This window comes from Xyrauchen texanus, chromosome 45 (genome assembly GCF_025860055.1).
Source record: "Xyrauchen texanus isolate HMW12.3.18 chromosome 45, RBS_HiC_50CHRs, whole genome shotgun sequence".
NCBI lineage: Eukaryota > Metazoa > Chordata > Actinopteri > Cypriniformes > Catostomidae > Xyrauchen > Xyrauchen texanus.
Genome location: NC_068320.1, coordinates 4,093,670 through 4,113,717, shown reverse-complemented (window position 1 = coordinate 4,113,717; position 20,048 = coordinate 4,093,670). Strand labels below are relative to the sequence as shown.

General features: G+C 44.6%; 1 protein-coding gene across 5 annotated transcripts in view; it reads left to right on the top strand.

Moving 5' to 3' along the window:
• The window catches only part of LOC127637437 (IQ motif and SEC7 domain-containing protein 3-like), a 339,913-nt gene that overhangs the window by 206,567 nt on the left and 113,298 nt on the right, over positions 1-20,048 (top strand). For 4 of the 5 annotated variants that reach the window (XM_052118507.1, XM_052118504.1, XM_052118503.1 and 1 more), the window contains one exon: positions 2,410-3,632. In XM_052118507.1, the coding sequence (XP_051974467.1) occupies positions 2,410-3,632 (1,223 nt within the window). The remainder of the gene's footprint in view (positions 1-2,409; positions 3,633-20,048) is intronic. The other variant, XM_052118505.1, reaches the window with a different exon arrangement.

The window sequence follows — 20,048 nt, the reverse complement described above, 5'->3', positions numbered from 1 at the left end:
ACTTTTCATTTGTATGCTTTTGATGACCCTTACCTCCCGATAAGCAGTTCGCTATATGGCTTAATGTGCTCATTACACTGCATAAGGCTGCAATTTAATTATATAAATATTATTGTCTGCATGTGCTCAGCAATTCGAGGTTAATGCCTTCAAGGTTAAGTTCTTTGTTGTTTAATCATCACACTAGGACATAACACAATTTTAATTAGATTAATTGTCCATCCATTAATACATTTTTTATCCAAAATATCTCAAATTCTGTGACATTCCACATTTTATAGTTACTTTAGTTTTTATGACTGGATTTGTGGAAATCATAGGGCCATAATAGATGTGCTCTGTGAAACAATAGTTACGTGATTGACTTATTCAACATCATATCTCAAAAGACCTGTAGTGTGCTAAAGAAACCTCAATTCTGAGATCCTATCTTGTGTACAACACTGCTGGAAAATACTTTAGCTAGTTGCTGTGTATTTGGAAATGGTTGCTGATTATTAGCTGGTCAAACAGATAACAAATAAGAAACTCACTGTAGCTCAGATCTTAGGCCCTATTCATAGACAACTCAATATTTCCCAGACAAAACTCTGCTTTCTCACTTAGTCTGAGACAAAAGTAGATTGCAGAGATAAGATGGCTTTTTTGGTGTTATTCAAACTTCTCTCTGGGAGTTTGAATCTCAAACTCCGATTGTATCAGCTCAGTCTCTCTTATCACACAATTTGAAATGGTGGGACTTTAATGACCTCCAATCTAAACTCACCCAGGAAAGTACAAGACCACTGACAGTTGAGGGGTGCACAAAGGAAGACTAGTAGGTGAAATTCAGCTTTGGGTATCAGCTAGGGGCTTTAAATTCTCTTTCAAACCTTTCCAGCCAAAATATGTGACTGACAGATCAAATTATTACTCTTGTCAATTTGGAAGGTAATGTTGGGGCTAAAGTGGGACTCTTCTCATGCAGGTCAGTCATAGATTGTCTGGAAAATTATTATAATTTCCTAATTTGGCACCTAATTTGACTGAAAATAAACACCTATAAAATAAGGGTAACAATTTACAATAAAGTTCCATTCATTAACATTAGTTAATGCATTAGGTATCATGAACAAACAATTAACAATATATTGTTTACAGCATTTATTAATCTTTGTTAATGTTTGTTAATAAAAGAATGTTCAATTAGTTTGTTAGTTCATAGTGCATTAACAAATAAGATTAATAAATGCTGTAAAAGTATTGTTCATTGTTAGTTCATGTTAATTAATGTTAACACACACACATACACACAAAAAACCTTATTGTAAAGTGTTACCAAAATCTAAATTAACTAGATAAACCTTTTTCAAACACCTAAAACCAATTTTAGTTTTCATTTTTACATGATATTTTCGCTTTTAAGAATGTACTATATCATTCCGCTCTGGAATATACAATGCAAAACCACATACACGGGAAAGGCTAGAACGTGTATCACAAATTTGTCAGTCTAATTCAAAATGTGTGAGACAAATAGATTTGGCAGGTATAGTGTCTTCAGTGTCAGGTGAAATGAAAATGTGCTTTAGATACCACTGTCTTTAGATACCACTGTATTGGCAGTGAAGGCCAGATGACTTGAAGAAAATTACCGTGCCTAATATGCCCTTAATAGTAAGAAGCATCTGTCATTTCAACTTAACAAGGTGCCAGACAAAGGCAAATCTGTTCTGACCACATGGGTACTTGAAATCCAATCATTTCGAAAAGTAATAGTTGAGAATGAATTACTTTTTGAGTTTCAGCCGAACAGCTACCGCAGTTTGTCCTTGTACAAGAAACTCGAAAAAGTGAAACACTTTCCCCTGAGATAAAAATGGATGTGTGTGAAGCTATATTGATTAGTTGACTCAAGAGTGATTGTACAGGCTGTTCTTGTCATAATATGTCAAGTAGTATTATTATTGTTTCAAATTTGTATTTGGAATGAGAAAAGTCATATTTTAATTCCAGAACTGTGTATGCAGTAAAATTTACTTAATAGGAAATATACTGTTGACTGTTGGAGCTTAAACTTGGAGCCTATTCAAAGATCAATGTCTTAACCAGCATCAAGATTTATTTAGTTTGCATTCTGTTTATTTTCTCTGAGGGTTGCCCTCCTTTTTCATTGTGGGGTAATTTCTTTTGATGTTATATCCAGTGCATTGGCATGTATTGGCACATTTTTTTAAGAGCTTCTGCATTAAAGGCATTCACTAATTGGAGGACTGGAAAATTGGTTTGTCTCAGCATGCTATTTAGCGATCTGTGGTTAGTCTTTGTTATTGATTTAATTTAATTCTCTTCAAGGGTTTTACTGTGTCTATTTGCTTGTGTTTGCCAAAGTGTCACCTTTTCTGACCTTGTTCTCATTCTCTTTCCTAGCAGATCGAAATGCTAGAGCACAAATATGGGGGCCACCTCATCTCACGCCATGCTGCCTGCAAAATCCAGATGGCCTTCCGCCAGTACCAGCTCAGTAAAAACTTTGAGAAGATCCGAAACTCCCTCCTTGAGAGTCGCCTGCCACGCCGTATCTCCCTGCGAAAGGTGCGTGTGCAAAATACAGAGGGAATCTCAGCTGAACGGGCCCTGGCTGAAGGCTGCAATCTTGCGAGTATTCCGCTGGTCCGGTCCCCATCCCTGCCAACCACAATGGGTGGAACCCTCACAGACCTGGAGGATTCCTTCAACGAGCAAGTCCAGTCTCTTGCCAAATCCATTGACGATGCACTCAGCAACTGGAACATGAAAACCATGTGTTCTCTCCAAGAAAGTGGCACATACCAGTTTAGCTCAGAGTCCTTCAGTACAGCTGATTTCAATACTGGGGTGGCAGCGACAGTCCGTGAAGGTGGCTCCATGGACTCTTCTGCACTCCAGAGTGGAATTGGCCAAGCAGACAATTCTGAGAACACAGCCCGGAGTGCTAGCAAACTAATGATGACCTTCCGGGATGTGACAGTTCAAATTGACAGTCAGAAATTTCTTGTGTCATCTTCTGTTATGGAATCTTCTACTTCAGTCTCTCTCGGTAATGGTGTCCAGCAGGGGGCCATCATTACCGAGAGCCCACCACAACCTCCAGTTAATGATGAAAAGGAACAGTCTCCACAAGGACAACCACCACCACCTCCCCAGGAGCTAGCTCCACCACCTCTAGAGCTGGATGCTGAGGAAGTACCTGATGGTGACTTCCCAGCCCCTCCACCAAGTGAGGAGGAGCTTGGGGAGGAGCCAGCACCTCTTGTGCTGGAGAAAAAAGAAGCTCCAGAACCTGCGATTCTGGCACAGACAGCAATAACTTCTGATACCTTGTCTCCACAAGAGGTTGCAGAGATGCTTGTCACCCCTATTGTAGAGGTTCTGGAGGCTAAGCGCATTGAGTCGGACACAGCGGACAACAGCTCAGAGCAGATGAGCAGCAGCAGTACATCCACATCCGCTCGCTCGGCTTCAGAGGTCACATCCAAAGAGCCTCTGCAGGCCATGATACTGAGCTTGCCCCGCTACCACTGCGAGAACCCAACCAGTTGTAAATCTCCAACCCTCTCAACCGACGTCATGCGAAAACGACTGTATCGCATCGGTCTCAACCTCTTCAACATGTGAGTATCCTTAGAATGTTTTGTCTTGATTTATAATGGCCCTTGATCACTTTGGAAAGGGTTGTTTGTTGTGGTTCCAACACTCCTTATATCATGCTTGTTTAAAATGACTAATTCAGATATTTTAGGCTATAAAACACTTTTCTCTCTCATTTTGTGAATCTCTCCTTACCTGCCATTTTCATAGCTGCATGAGGGTTGCCTCACTCCTGTCATCCTGTCCTGTCTCCACCTGTGGCTAACACCACCTCCCTGATGCCTGTCACTTTGGGTTTATCTGACCCTATAAATAGCACATTACACACATGAAGACAGTTTAGGCTTTGTACTCTAAAGGCCCATTCATTGTATACTTCTGCATCAAACCTTCAACGAGACTCCACATAGTGGTCAATGCTGTGGTTTGCATGTAGTTCTGGTGGGTTTGCATCATTCTGTGAGCCCATAGCCAAAATGCTAGTGTACTGAGAGGATGAAAGTATTTATTAAATTATTTTAGCATTAAACGAGTTCAGCAAAGTATGTTGTAATAAGGTACATTTTATTTTTTTATGCATGTTATTTGTCATGCAGATCATAAATAAATATATTTAATATAATTTAAAACAATTATATTAAATCATACAATTTATTCTTGCTCTTGAGTCACTTAAAAAATAGTTAATAAATATGTAGCGTTCTTTGATGCTCCGTGCTAAAGAAGAAAAAAAAATTCCCATCAATTAAGAAAGATGTACAGTTTTGTCCAACACAAAATTTGTCATTTCCAAACTTAAAAGCTGGACTTTACAATGCATATAGGCAATATAACCTACTCTAAACAGGTGCTTCATTTTCTGAAAAATTAGAAGTATTCTGTTTAAATGATTTATGAAATATAATTATTTTACTCTGCATCATACTGACAAACATACGGTCAAACATATAGATCGCAAAGTTCTCGAGTAGAATAAAACAAATGTTGTGTTGCTCACATACCAAATATATACTGAGTTAATCCCCCAGGAAAAAAAAGAGAGTTGAAACATTGTAAACATCTGTGGCTTTTGTCACGTTTCCACTTGTAACTTCAGGAAGTTACAGAATATTAAATCAGCAGATGCTCCTGAAAAACTCAACAAGTCCACATACAAGGTGACATGATTACTGATCAGTTGATACGATGCATAGATCTTAAAATAATCCTGGATATGAAAATAATCAGCAACCTCAGATTACTCTTTTTTTCATCCTGAGAGACAGTCTGTCTCTGGTTACAAAGTTATGTGCTATGTGTAGCCTATGGCATAATTAGTATAGAAGTATAAATTGGCATATTTAGAAAACTGCAAATTAAACTTTGTGGTCTATGGGGGTTATGGTATGTGTATGCAGGAAGAGAGAGATAAAAATGGAAAGCGTTAGGGGGCAAAGGTGTGAGGATAAATATGGGCCAATCTTTCAAGCTATTGTCTTACCTATTGTAACTGTTAGTTTTCTTATTCTTCACTTTCCACTATTTCTGGTTGAGAGTCAATGGCGGCCTTTAAAATGAATGGATAAACTTGGCAAAACGTATTAAAACCTGGTTGATGCAGTAAACCATTTGTATGTAACTCAATGAATTTAAACTTAAGGATGCCAAACAGGAACTGAGCCTGTACCTTCGCCATGTTTTGACATAATGACATTAAACTTGTACAACACATGAAATTTTGACTTTTACGAGACTTGAATTGAAGCACATACCACACCTGGTTTGGGAGCGCACCAGCTACTGGTCTAAAAATCATAAGAATAGCTAAGAATCATTATTATCCTACCCAAAATCACAATCAGGGTTACCATAACCCAAAAAAATATTTTCAAACCTTACCATTTGCTTTTGGTGTGCTTGACCCCATAATTGCTGCTTGCGGGTATTTTCAATATCCTTTTAATTATTTTACGTATTTTACAATTAATAGCAGGGTAAGATCTGTTCTATCCTGTTTCCTGCATCCTTTACTGTTATGTCCAATTATACAAACTATACTGAGAAACTAACAGTTCTAGTTCACTTTGAATTTGTATTTTATCTAAATACCTTCTGACTAATATTCCTCAAGTTAATTTCACAGAAACATGATTGAAACTCTTTGAAACAAGTGGCGGCCGTCCGGTGCGGTGGCAACGTGATGTGTGCCGCGGTGCCATGCCCACCTCGGGACTCGAGTCTGAAGCCAGTGCTGAAGCGGTCTCATGTGCATCAACCCGAGCGGCGTGACCGGTGGGAGGACCACGTTCGCGGGGCCCTGGCTGTGAGTGCTCTGTGTCCGGTCACCGTGGTAACTGGCTGTGTGAGCCAAGGAATGAGGAAACTGCTCTTTTTTTTGACAATGTTGGTGGCGAACACAAAACAAAAGGGAACAAAAGCTTCTCCTCCCGGCCCTCCACCAGGGGATGGAGTGGTCTGGTCACCAGCTCCCGGGTTCCAGCAGATATCTTCCTCCTTGGGTCGTCTGTCACAGGGGTGCTTAGGTGCCACGTGAGGCAGTGATCGTGGCCGTCAGATGTGGAGAGATAACGACCGCACCCAGAAACTACACAGAGATTGAAGGGCATCTTTAAAAAGAAGACGCATCTTTAAAAAGACGTTCACGTTAATGTGTTTGCTCAGTTCGAGAAAATATAATCTTTTTCTGGAATATATACTCTCTTAGGTTGTTGAAGTGCCCAGGGGCGTAATCTGCAGCGACCGCTGCAGAAGGAGAGAAAGCTGCTGAAATGTGCCGTATATTCAACAGCAATTCGCTTCATAGAGATGAATGGACCGGCAGAGGAATTCAGTTCGCTGAACACAACCGCTAGGCTCCAAAGAAAAATCGGAATAAGTGGTTGCAAGCCAGCTACTCGCCAATTCTCATTGGCTTTTCTCAAAGATCTGAGGTGTTTGGGGCTCCCAAGAGCAACCCCTATTGTCACTACATCGACACAACGTCGAGTGAGTGACAGATAGTGAACATCCAGATCATGTCGGTTTAAAATCTAGGAACATTATTCATCTGAAAGTTCATGCATGACTGCAATATGGCAATCTTCCTGAAGGCATTTGAATATTGTGTCGCACTTCCAGAAATAGGGTCCTAAATAATATCAAAAAATCATTAAATATTTAAGATTGAACATTTCATCCATTTGCCTAATCCAATGTCACATGGGGTGCCTGAGCCTATAGATAGAAAAAATATTTAAATAATTTTTTTATTTTTTATTTAAGGCATATTAAAATATTTAATTTTGTATTGTTTGCCAAACACAAATTCTCTATTTTCAAATATTTTTTTTTTACCTTTTATCTCCTCAAATCATAACATGGTGAAGAACTGTCCTCTCTTGTAACTCTCACTCTTCTATCACCCAAATACCCCTTCTCAACAAGGACATATGTCTGTAAAGCTGAAAAAATGGAGCTCTATTTTACAAATCCTGTTGGCTTTATTTCTGTAGTGTCACAACACTGCACATTGAAATTCTGCTCCCGCTCCTCTATTCTCCATGTTCAGCCAAGAGTAGCTAAGGCAGAGTTTGATAAGCACTCTCTGAATGCAAACATCACAGAGGTGGATAAAGGGAAAGGATGAAATTTTGAATGTGCAAGGGTAATGCATATGTCATATACAGTATACTAATGGTTAAAGGCACCAATCTCTAGTGAAATCAAAGAAAAATCAAATGTGACCTCATTTCAAACAAAATCTGGCCAATAAGAACCTTTACAAAAATCGAAAGTTTGCTGCAGATTTGCCACTCAATATTTTCACATGCAAATGAGCTTGAGATTCATTGCAAATGTTTGCCAGAAGTTTGCAGCTCTTCATCGGTATTAGTGAACATGCAGCAAACCTTTGGCAACAATGGACAATTTGCCACAAAGCTAATTTGCATGTGAAAATCCTCAGTGGCAAATTACTTTTTGTAAGGGAAGGTGTTTTTCAATTTGTTGCAGTAATTTGAAACAGCTTGATATTGCAAACTATCAGGAAAACTTTTGTGTTGACTTTAAATACCTTCTTACTGCCATTGGTCCACGTGATCGTGGGTGTGACCCTGTGTTCCCCCTTCCTACGACGCCATCTTCTTTTTCCGGTTAATTTCTTCACTCAGTTGAGATCAGTCAACATAAACTCACTGGAGTGAAGAGTTGCCACCCTTTTATACTCCAATCTTAGTATAAAATCAGCATTAGTATCAATGTATTTCTTTAATCTCTTTGCTCGTGAATTCGTAATGCACTGACAAATCCCCCAGCATTAGTAATTTAATACTCACTGTGGGAAAGATTAATAAATTTGATTAATAAACAAATAATGTGATTTTAAGATGTTTAAAATTATTGATTATGATTAGGGGTGTGACTATTCAATTCTATTACGATTCTTTACCTAACGATTATGATGCATTGTGAAATTTGGTCACAATTCAATTCAATCCAATTTGATTATTTTGGAATGATCCATAATTATTTTTAAAAAAATATGCCGAAAAAATATTGAAAGTTTTTACTTAACATTCATAATTTAGACAGCACAGAAATGCACCATACTTGAGTACTTGAGTACTTGATGCATTTAGGACCAAGGAGATTTGTCTTATATGTGTTGCTGCATATATTAACAAAAAAATGCATTACATGATATGCACGATATATTATAAATATGTTACATTTAGATATAATGCATATAATTACATGCATAGTAGATATCCAGTGGTAATAAAGAATAACAAGTCTGATGCAACATAGGCCTAATGACTTGATGAACACATAAACAGAAGGTAAACCATTAAATAAGCATAATAGAGCTGCACATCATGTAACGTTAAGCTATTGCACCAATAATGAAAGATGAAATGTCATGTGCAGGCAGATAAGATCCATGTTTAAATCGAGCAGGGTCACTGATTAAAAACAGTCTATTAGTTAAAGGTGGTTACACAGGATGTGCTAACTGTGAGTTCCCTATCTGTCACTCACTCGACGTTTTGTCGATGAGTTGACACTAGGTGTTCACTCTAGGGAGCCCAGACATCTCTGATCTTTGAGAAAAGGCCAATGAGAATTGAAGTGTGGGATTTGCATGCCACTCCCCCAGACATACGGGTATAAAAGGAGTGCCGCTTGCAAACACCCACTCAGATTTGTTCTTCGGAGCCGACTGAACGTATTCAAAGATCTGAATTCCTCATGCTGTTCCATTCATCTCTCTATCTGAAAAGATTGTGTTGAGTAACACCCCTGGGTGCTTCAACAGCTGAGCAGAGCTTCTTATATATATATAAGCACAGGTATACCTGTTCACTTCCCCAGAATCCTCCCACTGCCCACTCTGGCACTCTCTGACCAAGGCTCCCTTCAGCACAGATGCCCTGGCGCATTGCTGGGCCCTGGGGCTACGCAAGTGTGTGTTTTGCCCCAGTGAGCCTACTTGCACAGACGCTTTGCAAAGTCAGGGAGGACAAGGAACAGATCCTCCTAGTGGCCCCTTATTGGCCTCCACGGACTTGGTTCTCGGACCTCATGCTCTTCGAAACACAAGTTCTATAATAGGTTCTATAACCTCAGAATTAAGCCAAAATCGTCCCGTGTGTTATCAGGTGTGTTATGGGTGGTTATGCGATGGCTTGCTGCACTGGCTACGAGGCACACAGATTTCTGCCCGTCTCGCACTGCCAGTCTGCATAACTCGGTTCAGCTCTTGTGGCGTTTTCCATTGGGACCCCTAGTGTCAACTCATCGACACAACGTCAAGTGAGTGACAGATAGGGAACGTCATGGTTACTAATGTAACCTCTGTTCCCTCATGGAGGGAACGAGATGTTTTGTCCCTCTTGCCACAACGCTGAACCAACCGCTGAAATGGCTGGGTCTTTGGCTCGGCTCCTCAGTGAGAAACCTGAGCGCGTGTTTGCAAGCGGCACTCCTTTTATACCCTTATGTCTGGGAGAGTGGCATGCATATCCCACATGCCAATTCTCATTGTCTGGGCTCCCAAGAGTGAACCCCTAGTGTCAACTCATCAACACAAAGTCTCATTCCCTCCATCAGGGAACGGCGGTTACATCAGTAACCATGACATTCCCTATTCAATTTGGGACAGGGAGAGAGGCATGAGGGGGCTAAATGGAGGCACCTCTGCTTGTCAAGCTTCTTTACAAGAATTCAATCGCATTTTCATGCAGGACTGTTGGCACACACTGTGAAAGATGAAAATGTTTTATATTTTGCAAACAATAGACCATTTCTCAGCTGTTTTTTACCTTTTTTCTAGCTGAAGAACAACTTTGCCATGTGAAAGTTTTAAATACTGAAGAAATAATAATGTATGCACCCTCATATCATTCCAGACCTGTATGATTTTTTTTTTTCTTCTTCTGTGGAACACAGAGGGTGATTTTATTTTATATTTTTTATTAATATATATATTTTTTCCTTAAAATTAAAGTGAAACGGGACTGGGACTGTTAAGCACCAAAAAAAAAAAAAAAAAAAACAGCATAAAATTTGTCCATATGACTTGCAATATATAATAAGTCTTCTGAAGCATACAATAGCTTTGTGTCTTTGATGATTCTTCTCCATGTTACAAGCTGTAGTATCTGTTTTTTAAAGATTAAAGATCTTGCTTCAATAATTGAAGAATAAAATTAGTTAGGCTTAGTTCTGCACTCCCCGTGACCTGGCGGAGAGTCTTTAATGTCTGTCATTTGTTCCATACATTATTCCACTAGTCCCAGCTGTCATCTGATTTTTTTTAAATGCATAAAATACATCTGGTATCATTGTCATTTAATCTACAATACTACATCAAATAACTATTTTCACAATTAAGTTGACAATTAATGACTGACAAATTATAGGCTTATAACAGAATCCTAGACAAAGAGATTCATCAGAGAGAATTATATTCCATGAAATAGGCATATGCCTATGAATATACAGTACTCTATACATATTAAGACACAAAATCTCAATTTAACCCCTGCATTCAAGACAAAATATTTTATGAAATGGAAATATTTATGAATCTACTACCAGCTGTAAATAATCACACACCATACAAAACCTTCCAGATGAATAAATGGTTAATTATTTTTATTTGCACAGATGCAAGTAGGCTACTCATATTAATAATTATTTTAGCGACTCAATATTCAGCAAGCAAATATGCAATTTATTGGCATAATAGCAAATTAAATAATAGGTAGAAAGCACTCTTTGCTAACGCAGCAAAATAAAAAAATAAAACAAGGAACCGATTGGACCCGCATACACAATTAAAAGTGGTCCTGGGCCTATATATCATGCAGTTGAATTAAAGTTTTGGAAGTTAAGATGAAATCCAGTGGAGAGAGTTTTCTTCACAAGCTCAAGGAACGATGATGAATTTATTTTCAGTCATCTCCATGCTGGTTCGTTTCGAGTTTGATTGATGCTTATTGATTTAAATGTGAGTGGATGGAATTAAAAAGGAATGTTACAAATGCTGTTACACACGTTTCAATGCTACCATAATCTAATAAATTGTATTAATGTAAGAATTGCACTACGTTATTATATATTTGTTTTAAAATGTTGAATTCTTTCAGAAATAAAGACATGCACACAGTGACTGAAGAGGTTTATGTTTTAAGATGATTTGGCCACGGCCACTGATCAGCTTTCCCTTTACGCTAGTAATTAAAGTTTGTATAGGAGGTGGGGAAACGTTTGGTTACGTATGTAACCTCCGTTCCCCGAGGGAGGGAACGACACGTTGTGTCGGAGAAGCGACACTAGGGGTCTCTCTTGAGCGCCGATATTCACCTCTGACCTATTGAAAAGGGCCAATGAGAGTTGGCAGTCAGTATTTGCATACCCTGCCCTCGCATACGGGTATTTAAGCGGGGCAAATACGGAAGTTTAGTCAGGATTTTTCTGAGGAGCCGGAAATGGTCCGGCCACAACAGTGGCTCGGTTCAGCGACATGGCGGAGGAAAGACACAACGTGTCGTTCCCTCCCTCGGGGAACGGAGGTTACATACGTAACCAAACGTTCCCCTTCTGTCGCTCTCTCCACGTGGTGTCGGAGAAGCGACACTAGGGGACCCATTCCAATCTTGCCATGCGCTGAACCGTGTACGTGAACCGCCGATACAGAGGCGGGCAGGGATTTCATCCAGTGCCGCGCATCGTCTGTACCTGGCTGCACGTACCCTTCCCCAATGCCCCATAAGAACATCGGAATCCTTCTAGTTACCCTGGGAGGGGAACAAGGCGATGTTTGCCAACATGGGAATGGGCCAGCCTGGCTGGGCCTCTTTTCTCTCTATGTTTCTCGCATAGAGCAATCACGGCTGGGGCCCTTACACGCATATAGGGAAGGGGGTCTTACCCAGACCCTGTGGAGACCACACCTGTCCTTTTTCTTGGGGAGGAAGTGTGGTAGACATGTCACACGGCCGTCTTAGGGCTCGTGTGGAAAGTATGGTGCGGTGGTAGATCCAGCCTCGAAAGGGGGGAGTTGCTACAGCACGGCGACCGGGGCAGCTGTAACTGCCTAAGGGAGACACGGGGGTTTGCTCGTAAGGGGACAGAACCGTGGAATTACACACAGGGGGAGTCCGAGCAGGAGGCCTTACCTGTGGAGCACCTATACCAGTACAGGGTAGCCATCAGGGTACCCGCAGTGGCTTGGGTCGGCGAGTTCCTCCGCTGAACCGCGGACCCGGAGGGCTGGGAAGGAATCGACCAGGGTCCCGACTCGGAGTGGGGCGCCCTGGGAAGAAGGCGCACTACTTTACCTTGACGTCAGGAAAAGGGCGCTGGGCGCAAGCGATCCACCCGGCCGGTCGCTCTATGTGTTACCGAGTTCTACGGGCTCGGACCTGACAAAACACGAGACGCAACCGACTCAACGCGGAGGTTGTAAAACCTCGTGAAGGTGTTGGGTGTTGCCCAACCCGCGGCTCTACAGATGTCTGCTAGGGAGGTGCCCTTGGCCAGTGCCCACGAGGATGCAACACCCCTTGTTGAGTGAGCTCGGACCCGCAAGGGTAGGGGCACGGCCTGGGTGTGATAAGCCAGTGTGATGGCGTCGACAACCCAGTGGGCGAGCCTCTGTTTGGAGACGCATTCCCTTTCAGACAAAGAGCTGCTCAGAGCGTCTAGTGCTCTGTGTGCGGTCCAGGTAAATGCGCAGGGCGCGCACTGGACATAGCAACGAAAGGGCTGGGTCTGCCTCCTCCCGGGGCAGCGCTTGCAGGTTCACTACCTGATCTCGGAAGGGTGTGGTAGGAACCTTGGGCACATAGCCCGGTCGCGGTCTTAGGATCACAGACGTATCTGCCGGACCGAACTCCAGGCAAGTGTCGCTGACAGAGAACGCTTGCAGGTCCCCGACCCTCTTGATAGAGGTCAGCAGGGCCGTCTTAAGAGAGAGGGCCCTGAGTTCAATTGATTCAAGCGGCTCGAAGGGAGGTCTCTGGAGTCCTGCCAAGACTACCAAGAGATCCCAGGAGGGAACTAGGCCTGGCCGGGAGGGATTCAACCTCTGGGCGCCTCTCAGGAACCTGAGGATCAGGTCGTGCTTACCCAAAGACTTGCCGTCTACAGGATCGTGGTGGGCGGCAACATACACCTTGAGGGTGGACGGGGACAGCCTCCTGTCCAGCCTCTCCTGTAGGAACAGGAGCACTGACCCGATCGCGCATCTCTGCGGGTCTTCAATTCGGGAAGAACACCAATCTGCGAACAAACACCACTTTAGGGCGTAAAGGTGCCTGGTAGAGGGGGCTCTGGCTTGGTTGATTGTATTCACAACGGCCGCCGGTAAGCCGGCTAGCTCTTCCGGTTCCAGAGGTCTGAGCGCGGGTGCCAGAGCGTGCCCCGTCCCTGAGAGAGTGGGCCAGTAGGGGGCCACTAACGTGACTTGCTCCTCGTCCTCCCTGACCTTGCACAGCACCGGTGCAAGAAGGCTCACTGGGGGAAATGCGTACTTGTGCAGCCCCGAGGGCCAGCTGTGTGCCAGTGCGTCTGTCCCGAGGGGAGCCTCTGTTAGGGCGTACCAGAGTGGGCAGTGGGAGGTTTCCTGGGAGGCAAACAGGTCTACCTGGGCCTTGCCAAACCGTTCCCAAATCAGCTGGACCGACTGGGGGTGAAGCCTCCACTCCCCGCCGGGCAGGAGTTGTCGTGATAGCGCGTCCGCTACGACGTTCAGCTTGCCGGGGATGTGAGTGGCATGCAGCGACCTGCTGTCCGATCTCACGAGGACATGTTTGTCCCGAACTAACGGGAGGAACTTCCTAAGAGAAAGAAGGACGGTCAGCAACTCCAGGCAATTGATGTGCCAACGCAGCGGGGCCCTTTTCCAACGGCCCGCTGCTGCATGCCCGCTGCACACGGCACCCCGCCCGGACCGGGAGGCGTCGGTTGTGACCAAAACGCGTCAGGACACCTGCTGCAGGGGCACTCCTGCCCGAAAAAAGCAGAGGTCTGTCCAGGGTCGTAGTGTTTTGAGGCAGGCGGGGGTGATCCTTACCCGATGCGTGCCGTGGTGCCATGCTTGTCTCGGGACTCGAGTCTGGAGCCAGTGCTGGAGTGGTCTCATATGCATCAACCCCAGCGGCGCGACCGCCGCGGAGGCCGCCATATGCCCCAGGAGCCTCTGGAAAAGTTTTAGAGGGACCACTGTGCCTGGCTTGAAGGAAGCAAGGCAGTCCAGCACCGACTGAGCACGCTCGCTCGTGAGACGTGCTGTCATTGAGACTGAGTCTAACTCCAACCCGAGAAAAGAGATGCTCTGAACCGGAGTGAGCTTGTTCTTCTCCCAGTTGACCTGAAGCCCCAAGCGGCTGAGGTGCCAGAGCACCTGGTCTCTGTGTGCGCATAGTAACTCTCGAGAGAGTGCTAGGATGAGCCAGTCGTCGAGGTAGTTGAGAATGCGGATGCCGGCTACTCGTAGCGGGGCAAGGGCCACCTCTGCGACCTTCGTGAAGATGCGAGGGGACAGAGAAAGGCCGAAGGGGAGGACTTTGTACTGAAACGCCTGGCCGTCGAACACAAACCGTCAGACGGGTCGGTGTTGTGGCAGAATTGAGACGTGGAAGTACGCGTCCTTCAGGTCTACTGCTGTGAACCAATCTAGATGCTGAACACCAGCCAGAATATTCGTGAGCATCTTGAACAGGAGTATTAACAAGGCCCGATTGAAAACTCGCAGGTCCAGGATTGGTCGTAAGCCGCCGCCTTTCTTGGGTACAATGAAGTAAGGGCTGTAGAAACCCTTCCTCATTTCGGTTGGAGGGACGGGCTCTACCGCGCCCTTGGCTAAGAGGGTCGCGATTTCCGTGTGCAGGGAACTGGCATGCTCGCCGTGTACTGCGGAAAAGCAGACGCCCCTGAAGGGGGGCGGGAGCCGGGCAAACTGAATTGCGTAACCGAGTCGAATGGTCCGGTGCAGCCAGCGTGATGCGTTGGGAAGCGAAAGCCATGCTTCCCAGCTCTGCGCTAGGGGCACCAAAGGGACGAGTATTTTGGACGTACCCGGCGGGGCCTCGCAGCGGGGGCGGAACAGGTAATGCAGCGTCGGGCGGCTTCGTTGCGGCCTGAGGCTGAGGTGCTGAGAATAGACTCAAAGCACTTACCTTGCTCCGCGCGCCCGGCAGGGGGCGGGTTCGTGACTGAGGAGGAGGTCTGATGTTGGCGTCCTCTGGACTCGTCTGAACCGGCTGGCCGGGGGACAGTCGTGGGCAGGCGGAAGGCGGGATCGCCGCGTCCGGTGTACCAGGACTGTCGTAATCTGAAAGCACATTGCCGTGAGAACCGCATTTGCAGGCCAGGTGACCCAGAGGCAAAGGAAATAGCTCTTTTATTGAGAATGTGGGTACCACAGCCCCCGTCAGGGGGTGTGGCAAATGAAAAAACAAAGGATTCTCCACCCGGCCCTCCACCAGGGGACGGAGCGGTCTTACCACCTCCAGAGCTAACGTCTTCGGCTCTGGGTTGACTGTCTCAGGAACGCTTGGGAGCCTTCCTCGATGGTGTCGCCGAAAAGGCCAATCTGGGAGACAGGTGCGTCCAGGAAGCGGTTCTTGTCAGCCTCACGCATCTCGACCAGATTGAGCCAGAGATGGCATTCCTGGACCACTAGGGTGGCCATCGCCTGTCCGAGTGCCTGCGCTGTGGCCTTCGTCGCTCTCAGGGCGAGGTCGGTCGCTGAGCGCAGTTCCTGCAGCACATCAGTATCAGGTCCACCCCCGTGCATGCTTCTGAGTGCTTTGGCCTGGTGGATTTGCAGGAGGGCCATCGCATTCAGGGCGAAAGCAGCGCGTCCAGCCGCACTGTAGGCCCCCGCGTTGAGCGAGGATGTTGTCCTACAGGGCTTGGATGGGAGTACGGGGCGGCCACACCAGGAGGTAGGGCTACCGGGGCATAGATGGTACGCAACTGCCCTATTGACCTGGGGAATCGCCCCGTATCCGTGGCGCTCTCCGCCGTCGAGGGTGGTGAGAGTGGAGCGGGTGGCACCTAGACGAGCGGAGAGTGGGGCTCTCCACGTAGACGTCAGCTCGTCATGCACCTCCGGGAAAAACGGGTCCGGGGGGATGCGAGGCCGCGAATGGTGCGCTGCCCCAGGAACCAGTCATCCAACCGTGAAGGCTGTGGGGAGGATGGAGGGTTCCAATCCAACCCCACGCTCACGGCGGCCGGGCAAGCATGTCGGACATCTGAGCGTCGGCCTCAGCCTGGGCCTGCTGGCCCGAGGCGGCAGTCCAGGGAGTCCTCGGCATCAGACATCACACTCTCTGATGCAGCGGCGAGCTCATCTGCTTCGGGCTCGGGAGGATAGACAGCCGGGCCGTGAGGCGAGCCGCTATCGCCCTGGCGTGAAGCGGGGACCAGCGAGCGTGTCGGGAGCGGGAGGTTCGCGGGGGCTACCCGGCGAAACTGCACCCGCTGCCACCCCAAATCGCCCCAGCGCCAACCGCATCGTCCTCAATCCCGTGGGAAGAAGGAGCAATGCGGGGTGCAGCTGGGGTGGCTTGCTCTCTGTTAAAAGCAAGCCGCGACCGCAACGTGGTCATGGTCATGTTCTCACAGTGAGAACATGAGCCATCCTAAACGCCGCCTCGGTGTGATCGCGGCCCAAACACACGAGACAGCGCCTGTGGCCGTCTGAAGCGGAGAGCACTCTACGCATCCAGGAACAACACAGAGGCGGAAGGGCATCTTGAAAAAGACGCGTCCTGAAAAGGACGTTCAACGCCGCTGTGTTTTGCTCTTTTAGAGAAATTACTCTTTTAATAGAATTTGCTCTTTTAAATACACAATGTGTGTGTGTGTCTGCGCTGTCGAAGTGCTCAGGGGCAACAATGCACGTCGTGCAATGCTTGAAGGAGAAAGCCGCTGTTGTGCGCCGTCAAGATCCAACAGCATGCAGATCATCAGAGGAAACAGGAACGTTTGAGTGGTGTGTAACTCGCAGCAAACTGCAGACAGACCATCGGCTCCGAAGAAATTTTCTGACTAAACTTCCGTATTTGCCCCGCTTAAATACCCGTATCGCGGGGCGGGTATGCAAATACTGACTGCCAACTCTCATTGGCCCTTTTCAATAGGTCAGAGGTGAATATCGGCGCTCAAGAGAGACCCCTAGTGTCGCTTCTCCGACACAACGTGGAGAGAGTGACAGAAGGGGAACTGATCCTAGACAGTTTACTAGTGCAGCCACGTGCAGTGTTACGCCCGTTTCACACATACTCCGTTTGCAGTGCGTATGCGGTGCGTATTTTTTTCCGTACCCATGTTAACAGGTTAGAGCTTTTACACTGCACGCGGATGCAGTCCGTCGATCCGTTCCAGTTGCGGTGCGTATACAGCAGTGCAGCGATCGTTTACGGACCGAGTCTATTTTTGCTGTGCTGCACCGCACTGAATTAAAGTGGCAGCGCATTGTTCACATTAAAATAGACATAGATTGTCAAGAAACTGTAATAATTTCATCATATGCGCATAATTACAGTTAATGTGTTCTACAGTTACTAAATGACAGGGTCAAGAAAAACAAAAAAGTATGATTATAGTCCCAAAAGTTGCAAAATGCCATCATATCTGATTTTTTTACCCTAAAAAAGACAGAGTGAACCCAAATGCGTCTCATTCTTCTCCTCAGGCCCAGACTGGCCATCGGGAGCACCGGGACAATTCCCGCTGGGCTGGCGACTAAGTTGGCCTGCTGCCAGCCAGCGTTTATTTATTTATTTTTTTAATTATTTTTTTTTAATTATTATTATTATTATTTTATATTACTACCTTTACCAGTGATCATTTTTGAATTCGTCATTCAATAAAATTATTATTAATATTAATAACAATAAAAAAAAACCAATCATGAATCTGTTAGTCTTGACTGGCAAGGCTACGATTCGACTTTACGCCTCAGACAAACGGTTAAACAGAAAATGCGAGCAGCACTCGATGATGGAGAGAAAACGGCCAGGTAGAGCAGAGAGGGAAAGGATAAAAAAAAAAAAGAAAGCACTCCAAGAAGCAGCAAAATGTTGCAAAATTACTGACCTGTTCAGGGCTTCAAGTGCAGGTCAGTTTCATCTGTAAATCTGGTTTTCTTCGTTAACAGTATTGAACTGCTAGCAAATGTAAGCGGTAGCGCCCGTCAAACATTACATTCGTGGAGAAATCAAAACAAATGAGTGCACACAGAAAACTCACAGAAGAAATGTACTGAGGTAAAAATTCTAATGGTTGTTTTTTATTTATAACATATGATTTAGTTTAACATAACACAACTAAGGGAGCTGTTTTGCTGAATATTATCACGATTGAAAATGTTACATTTAATTTATTGTTCAATAAACAAGTAGCGTAGTTCATATTTATTATTAAGTTACTTAAATTTTAGACACAAACCATATTAAATGTTTTTGTTCTATTTCACCGACTAAAATAGTTCCAAAGGAAAGCTACAGCAGCACCGCGTTTTGAACGAATCTTTTGTATGACTCACTAATTAAGACGGTCACTTGCCGCCACCTATTGGCAGGTTTAGTTTAATGTTTAAGTATTGCATTTTTTTTATATTCAAACATTTATTTAAAACATCAATCTCATAACATTATTTATTGCAGTTGTAATTGCAGTGCACAGGACGTTATGTGCAGACCCATTTGATATTAGGACTGCTTTACTTCTAGGTTGGTTGTTTATGTTTTTATGTTATGGTCATACTGTGAAATAAATGTAATTTAGGGAGGGGGGGAAACAAGTTTGTCCGTGTTTCTAAATTTTATTTGGGTGCATAGGATGGCCTGGAAGGGTGTAGGTTTTCCCGGCCTGAAATTGTTTCCCAGTCCGGCCCTGCTTCTCCTTATTAGCAACAGATATAGCGCGATAGCTTTTCTTCTGTCAACAACTCGAACTACATGTAAAACAAAGAATCACAATGATTAAAATTAATTGTCATACTGTTTCAATGCCTTAAACAATCTCAAAGTTAACGTTTGGATTTAAAATCAAAATTCCTTACACATTTTTGATTTTGTGGCACACAGAAACTGCGGATCAGTAGCGCACTGCAAACGCAGCATATGTGAAAGCACTATAGCGCGTGCTGCTCCTGTACCGTAACCGCATACACACCGCATACGTACCGCATACATGGAGTATGTGTGAAACGGGCGTTATCCTGGAGCGGTAAAAGGAATTTCTGATGACTACCTAAGTATTAATACGGGCATCATTCCTATGGCCAGGGGAAGGCCTGAGCCTTGCTCAGCCTTACACACCTATGATGTGAGCCATAATAAACAGAAAAAAGCTTTTAATCAACTATGGAAGGCCATCAATGGAACTTTAAATAGTTAGAAGCTTATTCGGATGAACCCGTGCTATTCTATAGCCTATTAAACCAATAAAAGATGCAAGAATCTGAGTCACAAGCAACCGGCCCTTTTTTTCAGATTTACCGACAGCATTCAACAGTGTCTTCCTGACGTGGTACCTTATGTAACTGACAAATAGGCTCACATCAACACATTGCATCTCTCTATCTATCTTGTGAAAGGAAAGGTGGATAATAATTTATTTTACCTTATTCATCTAAAACCTTCTTTGTTCTGCATTGACTGCAACAATATTCAAGCAACAATGCAACAGAAGGGATTCATCTGTTTTATAGGGGTTGAGTGAATATGTGTGTGCGTTTTTTTTTTTAATTAGCTGGGAAAGATACTGGCTGCCAAACTGAGTGGGAGCTGAATATTTTTCATGTCGCTCATCAGATTTCCTTTAAATAAAAGAGAGGACAGTGAGAATGTTTAACATATGGCCAAATTCCTCAAATGGCTTTATCTCTTAGTAGAAAAAAATATTGCACACAAAAATTAAAGTTATTTAATTTATTC